The sequence below is a fragment of the Morus notabilis genome, unplaced genomic scaffold, assembly GCF_000414095.1.
Source record: "Morus notabilis unplaced genomic scaffold, ASM41409v2 Scaffold241, whole genome shotgun sequence".
In the NCBI taxonomy this organism is placed as follows: Eukaryota; Viridiplantae; Streptophyta; class Magnoliopsida; order Rosales; family Moraceae; genus Morus; species Morus notabilis.
Window position 1 is genome coordinate 248,523 of NW_010358037.1, and position 15,367 is coordinate 263,889.

The 15,367-nt window shown below is 33.1% G+C and overlaps 2 protein-coding genes across 5 annotated transcripts; one reads left to right on the forward strand and one right to left on the reverse strand.

Annotated features, from left to right (window-relative positions):
- Positions 1-19: 19 nt before the first annotated feature.
- On the reverse strand, positions 20-2,185 carry LOC21403852. Of its 2 annotated transcripts, none has more exons than XM_010091290.2 (6): positions 2,068-2,185; positions 1,820-1,962; positions 1,479-1,552; positions 1,291-1,370; positions 1,006-1,157; positions 20-301 (listed from the first exon to the last, which is right to left on the reverse strand). In XM_010091290.2, the coding sequence occupies exons 2-6, from the start codon at positions 1,932-1,934 to the stop codon at positions 216-218; spliced, it is 507 nt and encodes a 168-aa protein (XP_010089592.1). In that variant the 5' UTR covers positions 1,935-1,962; positions 2,068-2,185; the 3' UTR covers positions 20-215. The 2 variants fall into 2 exon arrangements, with proteins under 2 accessions (XP_010089592.1, XP_024016933.1); XM_024161165.1 differs by having other exon boundaries at positions 1,820-1,967.
- A 6,689-nt stretch (positions 2,186-8,874) lies between these two features.
- On the forward strand, positions 8,875-11,357 carry LOC21403854 (IMPACT family member in pol 5'region). Of its 3 annotated transcripts, none has more exons than XR_002901568.1 (7): positions 8,875-9,233; positions 9,336-9,377; positions 9,476-9,591; positions 9,685-9,790; positions 9,951-10,004; positions 10,092-10,307; positions 10,739-11,357. XR_002901568.1 is itself a non-coding variant. In XM_024161154.1 (6 exons), exons 1-6 carry the CDS (start codon positions 8,955-8,957, stop codon positions 10,248-10,250), a joined length of 756 nt encoding a protein of 251 aa, XP_024016922.1. In that variant the 5' UTR covers positions 8,875-8,954; the 3' UTR covers positions 10,251-10,341. The 3 variants fall into 3 exon arrangements, 1 of the variants encoding a protein (XP_024016922.1); XR_002901569.1 differs by having other exon boundaries at positions 10,830-11,357; XM_024161154.1 differs by lacking the exon at positions 10,739-11,357 and having other exon boundaries at positions 10,092-10,341.
- Positions 11,358-15,367: the final 4,010 nt, after the last annotated feature.

The window sequence follows — 15,367 nt, forward strand, 5'->3', positions numbered from 1 at the left end:
TACCCTGTTCGTTTTGGAAGATAATATTGGGAAAACATGGACATAATAGATAACCTTTTTAAGGATAGAATTTGGTGAAATATGAAGCAAACAGACATGTCTTGATTGTTTATGAAAGCTATGTCATTTGACATGCATGTTTGGGCGTAGAGATTGCATCCTTTAAGGACTAAAGAAAAAGGTTGTACTATACAGAATAAGGTAAACAGAACGCGTTATATATTATCAGGTCTATTCTGGTTTCCATCAACTTCCTCTGCCTCAAAATCCAATCCTGCTATGGTCATACGGCCAATGTTTACTGCACAAATTGAGATATTCGGTTAATGGTCAAATAACTCATTTCAAAACCATGAAATTGTCGAGATCGGATTGCATCATAATTGTACATTCACACGGAAAAAAAGAGGAAGAAGTGAAATGTATACAAAATAGTAAGATTTCAAGCGTGTAAACATGCATAAAAGAGAGTAATAAATAGAGTGTAATTTGCAACTGTAATGACTTTTCAAGTAAAAATTTGAGTGTATCAAAGTTAATCAACTAGAAAACAATTTTTAGCAATTATGAGCCAATTCCATTTGAAGATTAAACTAAAGAACGAAATCCAGGAGCCACGTGTTGAGCACACTCTTTTCTACAAAGAAAGAACAAGTCCAAATGGAATAACCAACTTATCAAAAGAAAATTGGACAAGGAATAACCAAGATACAAGAAAATGCACAAAGAATCTCATTTAAAATCAACCTCTAGACTTAAAGAGGATTACGAAGCAAACATTTTAGAATTAAGACCAGCTAAACAAATAATTTTCCCTTTTAAAATTCTGTATTATTTTCTATATGATGATGACCATTTCCAGAGTTCTATTCTCAACAACGGGTATTAGCTAGATATAATTTCCATTCTGTTATCCGTGAGAACACAATCACCAAACCCAGACTTTGTTTTTTGTTTTATTCTTCTATGAGAAATAAAAGTAGCAAAAGCAACCGCTTTACATACCAACAGCATCAAGGCCAGCTAATTTGGGCATGAAGTGTTTGATATGATCTTCGGCCGCTTTCTCAGCTTTCAGCGTCTCGCAGTCGAAAGAAATCATTATCTTGTTCTTCCCATGTTTCTCCTCAACCATGCTAACGACGTCCTTTTCCCAACTGACCAGAAAAAGCATTTCAAAACACAAGATAAAAAGCATGTCATGTAGACGAAACTCATTTGTTGATCGATAATTGTTCACCAAAACACTTATAATTTTCAGAGTCAAAATGGTGTTCCAAGATGGCTCACCCATGAGCATGATCAATGGTGCGCAACCTAGCAGCATCATGGCCTCTGCGCTCCAAAATAACATCTCGTTCTTTCTTTCTCTGTTGTAATATATAGGATAAAAAGGGTAACCAAAAAAGAGTCATGAGACACAACACACTTTAATTTTGAGGAAACACAAAAGAATGGTGATAATGCAAGGTTCATACATTGTAGTCTATGATGGTGAGCTTGATCAGACGGTAATCCTCACCCCTGCTACATTCCCTTTCACATGCCAATTCTGACACCAATGAAAGTAAAAAAAAAAAAAAAAAAAAATCAAAACCCCCAAGTATCTAGGGAGCTAGAATCACAAATTCATCAGTTAAAAACACACCCTTTACAATAAATTAAAAAAAAAAAACAAAAACCCCCACTTACGAAAAAAATGAGAAAATTATGCATCCATTTTTTAACCGGATATCGACCCTAAAAAATGGGATTAAAGAGCAAGTAATAGCAATGACATATTCGTAGAATTAAGGTTATAAGGAAGTAGTAATAGTACCAGTGGCTTGAAGGCCATAGCAAATGGAATGAGGGAGTTGAATGAAATGGCCAGAAATGGATCCACATGGCAAAAGTGCTATTGAAGCTACTCCTTCCATTACCTCCTCAACCATCCTTCGTTTTGATGTGATTCTCCTACTTCTGCTCTAAATCAGGAACATCAAATATCAAAAACAAAAATAAAATGGACCCCAAAAAGAAAAAAAATCTTATAGAAACAGAAAACGAAACACCAGAAAACTTTACCTAGTTGTTTCTGCAAAATCGAGACTTGAGAGATTTCAAAGAGGCGATTGGCAGGTTGAAGCGGTGGAACGATGAAACGACGAAAGGTTGCAGTCGTTCATTTGCTGCAATCTGCAGTTGTTTGTTCGTCCCATTTTTACTCCCCTTTTCGGATGAGCTTTTATTTCTCATAGAGCACTAACAAACGACACGTAGTTTTTTATTTTTACAGCTTCATGTCGTTTGACTTGGAAAAGGGCCAGACACTTTGTTGTATTTCACGGCGCCATCCATTAAAATTTAATATAAAAATGTAAAGATTGGTGTTGGTTCAATGAAACCCTTTCCGCCGTTAGCGACAACAAAATGTTAAATATCACTGTCGTTTTATGAGGGTACAAAACGACATACCTTACATCTTACAGAAGCTTTTGGTCGTTTTGTCTCATAAACGACGTAACATTTTTTAATTTTTTGTTCAATGTTTGCTAGCATTGTCAAATAAACTACAGACACTAGTTTTAAATTTGTATCATTCAAAAATTGAAAGATTGGCGTTTTTTACATCAAGGACTCTCCTGCCGTTTTGGTTCTTAAAATTTTGTTGTTGTGAGATATTACAAAACAGGATATCGTACGTCTTATGGAAGTTTTTGTCGTTTAAATATAAAAACGACAAGGCAGTTTCTGTAGTAAATTTGCCAGATTGTAGAATAAACTACACGTCATTTTCCACAAAATTTTGCTTCTTTTTTTTATTTATTTTTATTTTTTTTTTATGTATTCATGACACGTTGTTTCCATATTTTAGAATTTTGATTGTTTATGATAAGAATTACATGTCGCCTCTATTTTTTTTTTTAATGTATTTTAGAATTTTAGAATATTTTAGAATTTTAATTGATGCGGTATATAAGTTGTAATAAAATGTAAAGTTAAATGCAAATAATATAACTTATGGAATTCATTATCTCTCTACTGCACAATAGATATATACATAATTAAGTTAAAAATGAAACCGGCGCAAAATTTTGGAATGAATGGATTAAGGCTTTATGAAAACAACAACCCATTTTATGAACAAGCACATTGCATTTATTATGGGCAAAATCTTGTAGAGCAAGCGCAGATGGATCCAAATCCTTGTACCTATTTAATTGACCAAATTCAAACCGACCCTATTCAACATTAGATAATCAAAAGAAGATTATGGAACCTAAAACAGCACGGTTATTACTTTCAGTATATTCGACTAGAAAAACATTCTCAAAGGAGAGAGAATAACAACTTAGGCAAAACCCTTAAAAAAAAAAAAGAAAAAGAAAGAAATCTATCAAAGCTGGCCGCTCTGAACACAACTAAAATTAATGGCTAGCTACACATCAAACCAGTGACCATCAGCATGACACTTGAGAGCTCTGAGCAGAAACCTCGTACCTCGGAATTGGTTCTCAACTGTCTCAAGAATGACCACGTCCCCAGCTCTGAGTCTTTTGTAGTTGACAAACTTGAGCCAGCCTTCAGACTGAAGAACTGGCTTCTTGTAAGGCCCTTTCTGTCGGACGGCGCACCGGAACTCCCAGAACATCCCCACGCCGTCGACTGCCCAAACCTCGATCTCGCGGCGGCGGTCTTCTTCGCCGAAAAGTGGCCTAATTACATCCCACCATTCCTTAGGAACTGAGAGTCTGCTATTTACGTCGCTCTCTGTCAGCCTTTTAATTGGTAAGCCCGCCATTGTTGGCTAGTCTGCGATCTAGTAACGAAACTTAACTTGGAAAGTCTCTGAATAAAAACCAGTACCGCATTAATCTTTTTATAGGGGTTCATTGTGTTGGAGAATATTATGAATCCAAATATTTCTTCTCACTGTGAGATTGAAAAAAAAAAAAAAAAGTCTCTTTTGAGATTGAAAAAAAAAAAAAAAAGTCTCTTTCAGCGAATGGAATTTAGTGGATCTTCTATGTTACATCATGCATACATGAGCATTGTCTCCGTTTCCAAACACGACACTTTCAAAGTCTACACTTTTACTGATTTCTCTCTCTACCTCACTCTAAATTAGTCTCCGTCAGCTAATCTTGGATAACATAATTGGACCATAAAACTGCATAATCACCATAGTATCAATTTACAATTTGACCATAACCATATATTCACCTACAAACACGGGACCAACTCGTGCATATTTGTCACCCTCTGGGTAGGGGTCGGTGACATGGAGACTCGATTAGGAGTTAAATACGATTAAGAATGAAATATTAAGAAAATTTCTAAACGAGCCCCACATTTCGTTGAAAATAAATTGACTGAATACAAGAGGTTTATAACTAAGCCTCTAACATCGTTCAGGACTTCACCCACAAGATATGCAGTATGGTACATACATGAACATGTAAATAACATTACAGACATCAACCACAGTCTAGAAATCCAAATATAAGAGTTTAAAGAATTTATAAATTCTTACATTCGTACACAGGGAGGATGATCACAATCCTCTCCTAATCAGGTGGTAGCAACTTAGCTACTCCGCACTGCTTCCAGAATTGCATGGGAGGGGTTTAACATTTATAAAACAATAAAACGTGAGTGAAAAGCCCAGTAGGATATATTTTGAAATAACTTTATAAATAAGTAAATAAATAAATAAGTAAATGAATAAATGTAGACATTCAGTTCTAACACAACAGCTGGAACTTCACATCCTTTTTCTCAAAGGAAATATAACTGAAAATCTCCGTATTACATGCATCAGTTAAATTACTTACACAACCACATGCACAAGCCATATCACCCGGGCCGAGTTTCGGATCCTGTCCCCAAGGATGCACTCTCCACATCCTATCTAGGCCATCAGCCGGTTTACCGATTTGTAAGATCTTTTATCTTAAGAAATCATTCATTAAACTTTATGAAACAGTTCATTATACTCCCCAGAACTGCAACAAGTCATGGGGGTTAAAATGTTTTTCTTTTGCAAACATGCCCTTTCTTTAAAACATTTGCAAGGCCAAAATTCTTTTGAAAACAGGCTCACAAAGGAAAGGGTAAGAAATCCTACCTTGTAAATATCAAACATGTGGCTAGTGTTGCTCTATTCTGGCTTTCTCTTCCTCAAAGCCTCTCAATCCGAGTCCTCAGCTAGCACTGATACAAAACAACACTTTAGGATCCAATTCTCGTTCCTATAGCAATTTCAATCTCAATTATACCATTTGATTTCCTATTAGTGTGCCTTAATCAATTTTTAAGTTTCATAAACCAATTGATGTTTCAAATCATCATTTCAAGGGTTTTCAAACTCAAAACATGGATTAAAGAAGCTAATCCATTCACTCTAGGTCCCCAAATAAAGCTAATTTGGGTTCTCCTTGAAAACCGAGGTCAAAACAGGGTTTCACAACAAAACAGGGTTAAACCCAATGTACACCGATCGACCGATGATAGAGTAGTGCAACACCACCAGTCGACCGGTGGTGTGCAATTCGGTCGACCGCATAGGTCGACCGGTGGACTCAGTGTAGTCCGATCGACCGCACAGGTCGACCTGTGAAGAACAGTAGGGAGAGGAAAACCCGTAAAATCAGCCTAAAAACCTGCAAATCTGAGTCCAAATCGAGATATCTCAAAGGAAAATTACTAAATCTGGGTTCTAAGTACTAAATCAAGTCCAAAGAACCCAATATCTCCAATTTCTACTATAGTTTTACTCAAAATTCATTTCGAACCAAAAATAAGTTTCTAAATCTGAAAATTCAAGAATCAAGAGAGGTTTTTCAGAAATCTTATCTTGAAGTCTTCTCTTGGCATTGAAAACTTATTGAAATTATTCTTTGGTTCAAAATCCAGTTGATTTACGAGAGAAAATGAGAGAGAATGAGAGAGTAAGAACGAGAGTGAAGAGAGAGAGAGTGAGGTGAGAGAATGAGAGAGTAAGAACGAGAGTGAAGAGAGAGAGAGTGAGGTGCACGGAAAGGAAAAGGAAATGAAGAAAAGAAAAGAAAAGAAAAAAGGACATGTGTCACAACTTAAAATGACAGTCTAGAAATGTGCTCATACACACTTCTGGGTAAAATGTAAATACTGATAATATTTAAATACATTGGAATTATTTAAATTTACTTGTTAGAAACATTTATTAATCAATAATTAATTTATTAAACCATATTAGACACACTAATAAATCTTAATTATCTTAATTAAACTTGTTTAATTCTTCAGATCGTTACAATATTATTCTATCTTATTCAATATTCTATTTTAATTAATTAAACTGCTCTAAAAACCCATGTTATAAAATAATCAAATTCCTGAAAGATCGACAAGCGGTTGCCCTTAATCTTGCTAAACATCATATTCATAAGTCAAAACTATCCTACCTAAGTCAAAACATCAGTTTAGAAGCATTAATTCTATACATTGATTCTCAAAAGAAAAGTCTCCTTCGAGAAAAACAATAGCTTTTTAAAGAAATTCTCCATCAACAAATAGAAACAAAGGTCTGTGTAGGTTTTGGATTAATATTCAGAAGAAAATTTCGCTATATCAGAAAATGTTTATAGAAAATTAGTAACGTGATGGAGAGTTACTTGCCTGTAAATTTAGCATTTGAATATAAAAAAAAAAACCTCTCTAATGTAATGGTATTTATTGTGCCAAATTTCCTATATACTATAACTCGTAGAAAATTTCTAATCAAGTATAACATATGAAAAATTTAACATTTGATTATTATTAGTTGAAATGTTTATATATTAATTTCCTGAGTAAAATTTCAAATAACACTATATATTAATAACATATCATATCATATTTTTTTATATTAAATATATAATTAATTTTAATATTTGTATGAGAGATGGTCTTAATATCTAAAAAGTGCTACTAAAAAGTGCGAGGCCATAAGGAAATAGAATCAAGGAAAATTTTTATCATATGTATACGTTGCACTTTATTATAGTTTCCTACTTACAATTGGGATTAAATTAGTGGACTGTTCTTTGATATTTATGTCCACGGTCCACGCCAACAAAATTTCTTGGGTAAAAGTAGTGTTCATGAAAAATTGACTCTAGTTGTGAATTTGACACGTGTGTATAACTGGACTTTTTATTGACATTAGATGAAAAATTGATTGTACTCTAACTGCCGCAAGTAAATCCTTCTTCAAGTTCTCAACTTAAAAAACAATAAATAAATAAAAGAAAAAAACTCAAGCAAAGCCGGGCAATAAACCCTCATCAATCCAATGAGAAGGTTTAAAAAACAATGTCCAGATTTTCTAGAATAATAATAATAATATAGCACAACAAAGTAATGTCATGGGTAGAGAGCATTTATGGATCTAGAATAGTATGCATACGAAAAAAAAAAAGTGTGAAAACAAAGCTGAGTATAGTTGAATGGAGACATTAATGAATGATTGGTCAAATGGTGGGTCCATATTTAAGGAAAAAGCCTAAATTTAGAAAACAATTCATCTTTTTCTGTCAAGGGCATTTTCATGGTAGGAACTTTAAAATTATTGTGCCCTTAACGAATGTCTATATACATATACATATATTGATAATAAACGTCATTGATGTGGGTAATGGTAATAGCAACCATAGCTATTAGCTATCACTTTCTCCTTTTGCTTCATTGTCAATTTGTTAAACTCTACTGATATATAGGGTTTTATAAAATCTGTCGTCAATTATGTTGCAAAATCGGTTAATTTCGGAAACGACATATCATTAATGTACTCTCTTTTCCTTGAGAAGACAAAACTTTGTCGTCGTTTAATTAGATATACGACAAGTCCTTTGTCACAAAAACATTGTCGTTATGTAGTAGAAAGACATGGCGTTTATGATTTAAACGACATGTTGCCTTATACTTTAAAATGACAGTAACTTATAAATTCTCTCTGAACTATGACCCTTTAAATATTTTGCTTCTTAAATTTTAAAAAATAACATTTATTCTCCTCAAATTTTATTCCGTTAACAAGTGTTCTCCTTCTATTATAATAAGTGACGGAATTACCACGTGTCACTTATTTAGTGAGAATTGAAAGCGCAATTACGCTTATACTTTCATAATCAGATAATTTTTCATTTTTATTAAAAAAATTCACCATATTTTCTTTGATCATCATCTTCACTTTCTCTTTCCCGCTCTACCACTTTTTCTAGGGTTCATTTCTTCTTCACCTCCCTTCTACTTCTTCTCTCTTCCATAAACTATCTCTCTCTCTCTCTTCAACATTGCATATCACTCCTTCACTTTCACTCTTCAATGGCGGCTTTCGGTTCTTCTTCGTCTTCGTCTTTTTCTGGTTATGCAAAGAATTCAATGGCGATCTTATGATCGTCTTCGTCTTCATCGCAATCGCTACTTCCTTCCGACGACAACTTCGAAGAAGACTTTTGCAGTATCTGTCTGGAGCCTTTCAACTCCGATGATTCCGTCTTGAATTCATTGTTCTTCCTTTTCTTTTTTTGATCTTTATGTTATTCAAGATCTGAGTTTTCTTTTTTTAACGCTTGGAAGGGTTATTACAGGTGAATTTATAATAATATCCTCCTTAGATGAGTCATGTGCCTGACACGTAACGAATTTCGATACTTATTATAACGGAATGAGAAAACTTGTTAACAGAATAAAATTTGGAGGGAACATATATTACTTTTTAAAATTTAAGGATAAAGTCTTACCATGGTTATTTAAGGATACTTTTTTGAAATTAATTCAATAAATTTATTGGATCGTTTATTTTCTCAACTCGCCCCGACTCCGACAAACAATCCGCCTTCTGTTCTTCAAGACGACATCGTTGCAATCTGTAAAGTCATTGCGCCTAAATACAAGAAAACGGAAAGTGGGTGGGAACTAGGAGCCAACAACAAAGCCCAAAGCAAGCCATGCCGGTGGCAATAACAGCAATACCCAGTTGTTCCCATCACCACTGCCGCAAACTCCTCCTCTTTACCTCTAACCGTCGTACGATTGCCTTCAACTCCGCCGCCGCCACCACCACCGCCATGATGGCCACCACCGCCACTAGCAGCAATACTGGCGGCGGCGCCTTCACGACGATCAAGGAGAGAGTGACTTTCGAAAAGGAAATCAAGAAGAGCAAATTCATCGCCATCGCTGGCCCCATCTCCGATGAACAATCCGCCTTCTCCTTCCTCTCTCAGGTACTACCTCTCTCTCTCTCTCTACACACACACACACACACACGCGTATATATTCGAATAAATCTCCGTTCTTTTTGTTTAATTTGTCTTCGATGATACCAGGTGCGAGATCCGCGAGCTACTCACAATTGTTGGGCTTACATGGTCGGTTGGGTCAATCTCAATTAGGGTTTTCATTTCACATCCTCTGTTCGGTTTGTATAATTTCTTTTGATGATTGAAAAAAAAAAAAAAAAACTCAGGTCGGAGATCAATATCGGTCGAATGACGACGGCGAACCGTCGGGGACAGCTGGGAAGCCAATACATTCTGCGATTGTTTCCTCGGGAATCGACAGAGTTATGGTGGTTGTCATCAGGTTTTTTACATTCTGTTGAGACGCTTATGACAAATTCTTTGAGAAACAATTTGCTTTTGTGAATTTTGCATAACACAATTGATTGTTTTGAAGGTATTTTGGAGGTATCAAATTAGGTACTGGTGGGCTAGTGAGAGCTTATGGAGGAGTTGCCTCTGAATGCTTGAGAAATTCCCCAACTTGTCTTATCAAATCAAAGGTATTAACATTAAGCATAGATATTGCTAGATCAGATAAAAATAAGATTAACTTGTTTTGATGATTTTCAAGTACTCGAAAAAAAAAAATCCATTTGGGTTTACATTTATTCTTTTATTTCATTTTTGAAGAATGTTTTTATTTCAAACGATGGATTGCAGGTTCCAATGGGTGTGGAGGTTCCATTTGATCTTTTAGGAGCTTTATATCATCAGGTAACCTTTTACAGATCCATAATTATACTTCTCCTTGTTGAATTGACATTGTCAGAATTAGTGTTTCATTTCTGATTATGTTCCCAGCTACAATCTTTTCAAGTTGAAGATATCAAGCAAGATTATGAGACTGGAAAAGACGGTACAACAACGGTTCATTTTAAAGCTGATTTTGACTGTGTTGAGAAACTGGAGGATGCTATCAAAGCCAAATGTAGTAGAGATTTAGTGTTCTTCAAGCGCTGAACAGAGCTTTGGCTATTTATTATACATGGTTGCAGAGATTGCTTGTATTTTCAAAGGGTACAATTTATGGCATTATCTGCACTTTTTTTTTTTTTTTTCTCTTCTTGCCATGTGCAACAGCTAACACCAAAGATGCACATAGAATCCACAAATTTCTTGTTACTGAAATTATATAGTAAAATCAGTCAAATTTGCAGTGCAATGCCTGTTATATTGTGAAGGATGCTTCTTCACCCCCATATGTTTTGCATTTACTATGGTCGAGTAAAATTCATTCTGTTATTTATGCTATGAAATTTGTCTCATGTTTGGTTTGTAAGCTTACAGGATTCAGAGGTGATCTAATGTAAATAAAAAAATGTGTCAACAATGGGAGAAAATACCAGATGACTAGGATAGATGACCTAATATAATCGAGAAGAAACCAATAGAACATGAAACATTTAGTTAGAGTTTACTCGAGCCTGACAATTTACTGGTGCATTTAGGAGTACTGTTAAGCGAAGCCACAAATGCATGATTTCATGCATTGCCCAGAATCAGACCCATCTGAAAAAGGAAAAATTTTGCATCTCACAGAGGATAGAAGGGGCGACTATAGCCATGGTGGGCGGCTGCAACAGCAGCTTGAGGAGGCCGCATTGCCTTTTGGGTGCCGAGTAAAACCCGAGATGGCGGATTTGGCATCAGGAGCGAGGCAACTTTTGACACTAGCCCTATTAAGAGAGTGGTACACAGCATGACTGTCTTTGAACTGGATTGGTTTGCCAAAGCCATCTTAGGCGGTGATTTTGCCGGTTACAGATGTGAAGACAATGCCCGTGCTTAGGATGGAGGTGATGGAGATGCAAGGTTTGTAGCAACTCTCAAAAGTGACGTTGAGATTGTTAATATAACTCAAGGAGATAAATTGACTAATAGCAGCTGTTTATATAACAACTGTGACAAATTGTTGCTTAGATTGAGTCTGAAGGTTTAACGATGCGAAACGACATGTCGCACAATTTGAGAATGGGTTGCGAGTTAAGAAGCCACTTTTTTTTTTTTTTTAATAGATTTCTGGTCAATCGCACAATTTGACTTTAGAAGAGTAATTAATCTCGAGAGATTGAGGGAAATAGGCTCCATTAAATAAGCAATAAAAACAAATGGGTCAAGGTTTATAATTAGTTAGTAAATAAGTTTAATAGGTGCAAATTTGGATTTACATTAGATTAACATTTTAAAAATGCTCTTAATTTAAAAAAGAAATTAATTCTAAAATTTACTTTGTTCTCTTTCCACGCTCTCTCTTTCTCCTCACTGTCTATATTGTAAATCCAAGATTAACGAATAAACACAATATGTGTTATGATGTAAATCTCTAAGATTTATTGTGTAAATTTAGGATTTACGAAGAAACAAAAATTGTGTTCGGATGGTAAAAGATTTACGAATAACACAATCTATGTTCTGATGGTAAATTCTAGATTTACCATACGACAAAGTTTAGATTTACAAGCAGAATTAAAAAATATTTATTTTATATTAATAACATTAATATAATTCAGTATCAGTAAATCTTAGATTTTACAGTAAATTCAGATTTACGAATAAACACAATATGTGATACCAATCGCTAGTGGCTAGATTTTTAGATAAATATGGTATTTACGAGTAAATATGATATTTATAAGTAAGCATGATATTTACCGGTCGTTGGTGTCGGTAGCTAAATTTTTTAAATTTTTAGATAAATATGATATTTACTGATAAATACGGTATTTACCGCCCGCCAGTGTTAGCAGCTGGATTTTCAAATAAATATAGTATTTATGAGTAAATAAGATATTTATCGATAAATACATTATTTACTAGTCACTAGTACTGGCTGCTAGATTTTTAAATAAATATGGTATTAACGAGTAAATATGACATTTATTGAAAAATACGGTAAAAACCGTTCGTCGGCCACCGGTCACCGGTGCAAACGTCGGCCATGGTAGACTTAACTAGAGGGGAGAATGAGAGAGATGGTTTAGGGATATTATTAGGTTTTTAATATTGTTGAAAGCCTAAAATATTAAATTATGCTATAAAATACATGTTTTAAAAAATTGTTATAATTTATTAATCACCTTAACAATTATGCTATTTCACTCATTCTGTCTTAATTTCTATATTAGTAAATTGGTTATTTACAAACTGTTGTTTACAATTTCCGATCGTTCTCTTATGTTGGAGGTAATAAGTGAGAGATGGGAAGCGTGGAGAGTGAAGCGATGGATTGTTTCATGCGACAACAATGCGAATTAAAACGACGTGTCTGTTAATAGTAATTGTTATTGTCATATTTACACAAACAATAACTTGTAAGTCCATATTTGGTAGCAAAAAAAAAAAAAAAAAAAAGTCCAAAACGAAGCCATAAAATTTAGGGTGATTTAGACATGTGGCCAAATTACAAATCTATAATTGAAATATGGCTTATGTTTGAGAATATCTCATACATCGCCTAATTGTATAACGATATTTAAATAAAGTATTATGTAATATTACATTATTGATTTTATAATGATGTTACTTTTTACATAATTTAGATATTGCTCTACTTTTTTTTTCCCCACAAATCATGGGATATCTATCTGTTTAAAAAAAATGAAATCCTAAAATAAAGGAATTTAAATTGTTGTGGAAGATATAACTCTATCTGAAAGTACTATCAATAATGAGAATGAAATAAAGAGAATGAATGATCCGGTATATATGTTAGAGTATCAAAAATTTTAATTCATTATGATATTTAATGGATATGTCATTATAATAATGTATTGAAAGTTACCACTACAAAATCTTTTTTGCAGGATTTTTCATTCGTTAATCCTATGGAAACGACAATTATGAACACAACTGTAATTCCCAATATCAAAGAAGTGACCAAAGAGATTCATTTATTTTGTGTAACGATACACTATATCATATCATTAAAATACATGCTCATTAAAATAATGACATTATCAGATGGTTTCAATTATCATTACTTATGTTTTTTTAATTAATGAAGGTTTATCTATTTCTCTTGCCAATATAAAAAGTTTAAACATTCGTATTACATTTGCTTTTTTTTTTTTTCTCTGAATTAGAATATTCGGTCAAGTTGTTGGGGAAGAATCCGAATTGAAAATATTTGGATTGGAAATATTTGGATATTAGAATTCAAACTATTTGTATTTTTTTATTTTATATTTGAATATTTGTATATTCGTTTAAGTTGTTGGAGAAGAATCGTTGGTTTATCTATTTTTTTGTATTTTCTAAAAAAATAGATTTGTAGTAACAATTACTTTTGATTTTGTTCTTTCATTGAACATTTACGAGACTCAAAAACTTTTGATGTTTTATAATTGATATTAAAATGGGTTGTTCTATTACATTATAATTGATATGACATTATATTAATGATGTTTTATTTTAATGATATGTTAGTATCTTTGTGCACCATTTGTTGTTGTTATTTTAGTAACATAATTACAAAGTAAATAATTTAATGGAACTATGAGATGGTTTCAGTTATCATTATTTATGTTCTATTTCTTTTACCAATATAAAAAGTTTAAACAATCGTATTAGATTTGCTTCTTTTTTTTTTGTTGCTCTGAATTAGAATATTAATTTGCTTTTATTTATACAAGATTACATAATCGTTGGTTGTTTCTTTGAATGAGAAAATATTGAGGTTCCGTTCATTTTACTGATTCGAGTTTAGAATTCGAGTTTTATTACAGTAAAATAGCTCTCAGAAATAGTTATATATAATTTTTTTGCTACAGTAAAAAACTTTCACATAAAGTCACATCTCAACTCAAGTTAAAAACTCGAATCAGCGAACTAAACGAGTCCTTAGTCAAGTTGTTAGAGAAAATTCCGGAAATAAACAAAAAAACGCCCAGTAAAATAAATCGAAGGGTATTTTAGGGTGTTAAAAAAATGTAATCTTTTTAAAGAAGTTATTCATGTGATATTTGAAAAGGTAAGTCACATTTTAATTCATTCATGAAAAAAGATCATATTGTGTAATATTTACTAAAATTTATTTAAGAGGGATTGAGTAAAAGAAAATTAAGTGCCCTGTCACAGTTTTTACATGTTTCCAGATTTACGTCATAATTTTTTTTATCGTTCGGGTTTACCATGTTTTGTTGATTTTTAACTGAGCTATTTACATGACACGATTCCGAAACTCCATTATTTATGGCATAAACCCGTATCTTTTTATTTTTATTTTTTTTAGGCATTCTTCAAAGTTTCTTCTTGAATAAAGTCAAACGTTTGAACTAAAATTAATAGTGTAATAAGTATTGTAGTCTCATAATCATTCCTCCTTTTGCACTATTTGTATTTGTCCTTTTGTTTTGTTTTAGAAAATTATTCATCAACTTTAGTGTCAGACATTAGTCTAGTTGACCGTTAATTTTAATGTCTTTTCATTTATATCCTTTTGCACAGGAACATCATCTAACTTTTCAAATTTTTAATCTTCTTTAATTATCATAAAGTTGCAATCTTAATTAGGCTCCTGTTCATTGAAGATTAGAGTTTGTTGTTTTATGTTCCGTTTGTTTGGAGGGTTCTGGCTGGTTTAGGATTATGGTTCTTAGTTCGTTACAGTATTTTTCTCTCATAAAAATTTAAATTTTAAAAATTAAAATCATAAATTATAGTTTTGAACCTATGAACCAATCGACACATAGTTTTTCATTTTTTCAAACGTCACCAAGTTTTTCATTTTTCTTTGGAAGGTTTTGATGTTTTTCCAAAATTCAAAAAATGATGGCTGATTAGGTTAATGACTCGATATGAATTGGGAATGTTATTTAAAATTATGCAACTAATTAGATAAGTTAATGTACCGATATTAATCGGGAACGTTATAGAATATTATGCAACTAATTAGCCATAAACATGGGAGGAGAATACTTATTTTGCTTCACAATTTCGTTATTACATTTAGGGGTACTTATGTCATTACGTCTGCTTATATTAAAAAAAATTGCCGTATTAGACACACGTGTCATTGTCCCGTCTTTTTAATTTTTCTTCCAGATATATTTTACTTTCAATTTAGGTGTCCTTTAATA

What these genes read in the sequence shown, in the direction of transcription:
- LOC21403852 (XM_010091290.2), bottom strand. Translation starts at nt 1,934, where the DNA reads ATGGTTGAGGAGGTAATGGAAGGAGTAGCTTCAATAGCACTTTTGCCA. An exon ending in TCACCATCATAGACTACAAT is followed by an intron (nt 1,371 to 1,478) that starts GTATGAACCTTG and finishes ATATTACAACAG; the next exon opens with AGAAAGAAAGAACGAGATGT. An exon ending in ACCATTGATCATGCTCATGG is followed by an intron (nt 1,158 to 1,290) that starts GTGAGCCATCTT and finishes TTTTCTGGTCAG; the next exon opens with TTGGGAAAAGGACGTCGTTA.
- LOC21403854 (XM_024161154.1), top strand. Translation starts at nt 8,955, where the DNA reads ATGCCGGTGGCAATAACAGCAATACCCAGTTGTTCCCATCACCACTGC. An exon ending in CTTGTCTTATCAAATCAAAG is followed by an intron (nt 9,791 to 9,950) that starts GTATTAACATTA and finishes GATGGATTGCAG; the next exon opens with GTTCCAATGGGTGTGGAGGT. An exon ending in TAGGAGCTTTATATCATCAG is followed by an intron (nt 10,005 to 10,091) that starts GTAACCTTTTAC and finishes TTATGTTCCCAG; the next exon opens with CTACAATCTTTTCAAGTTGA.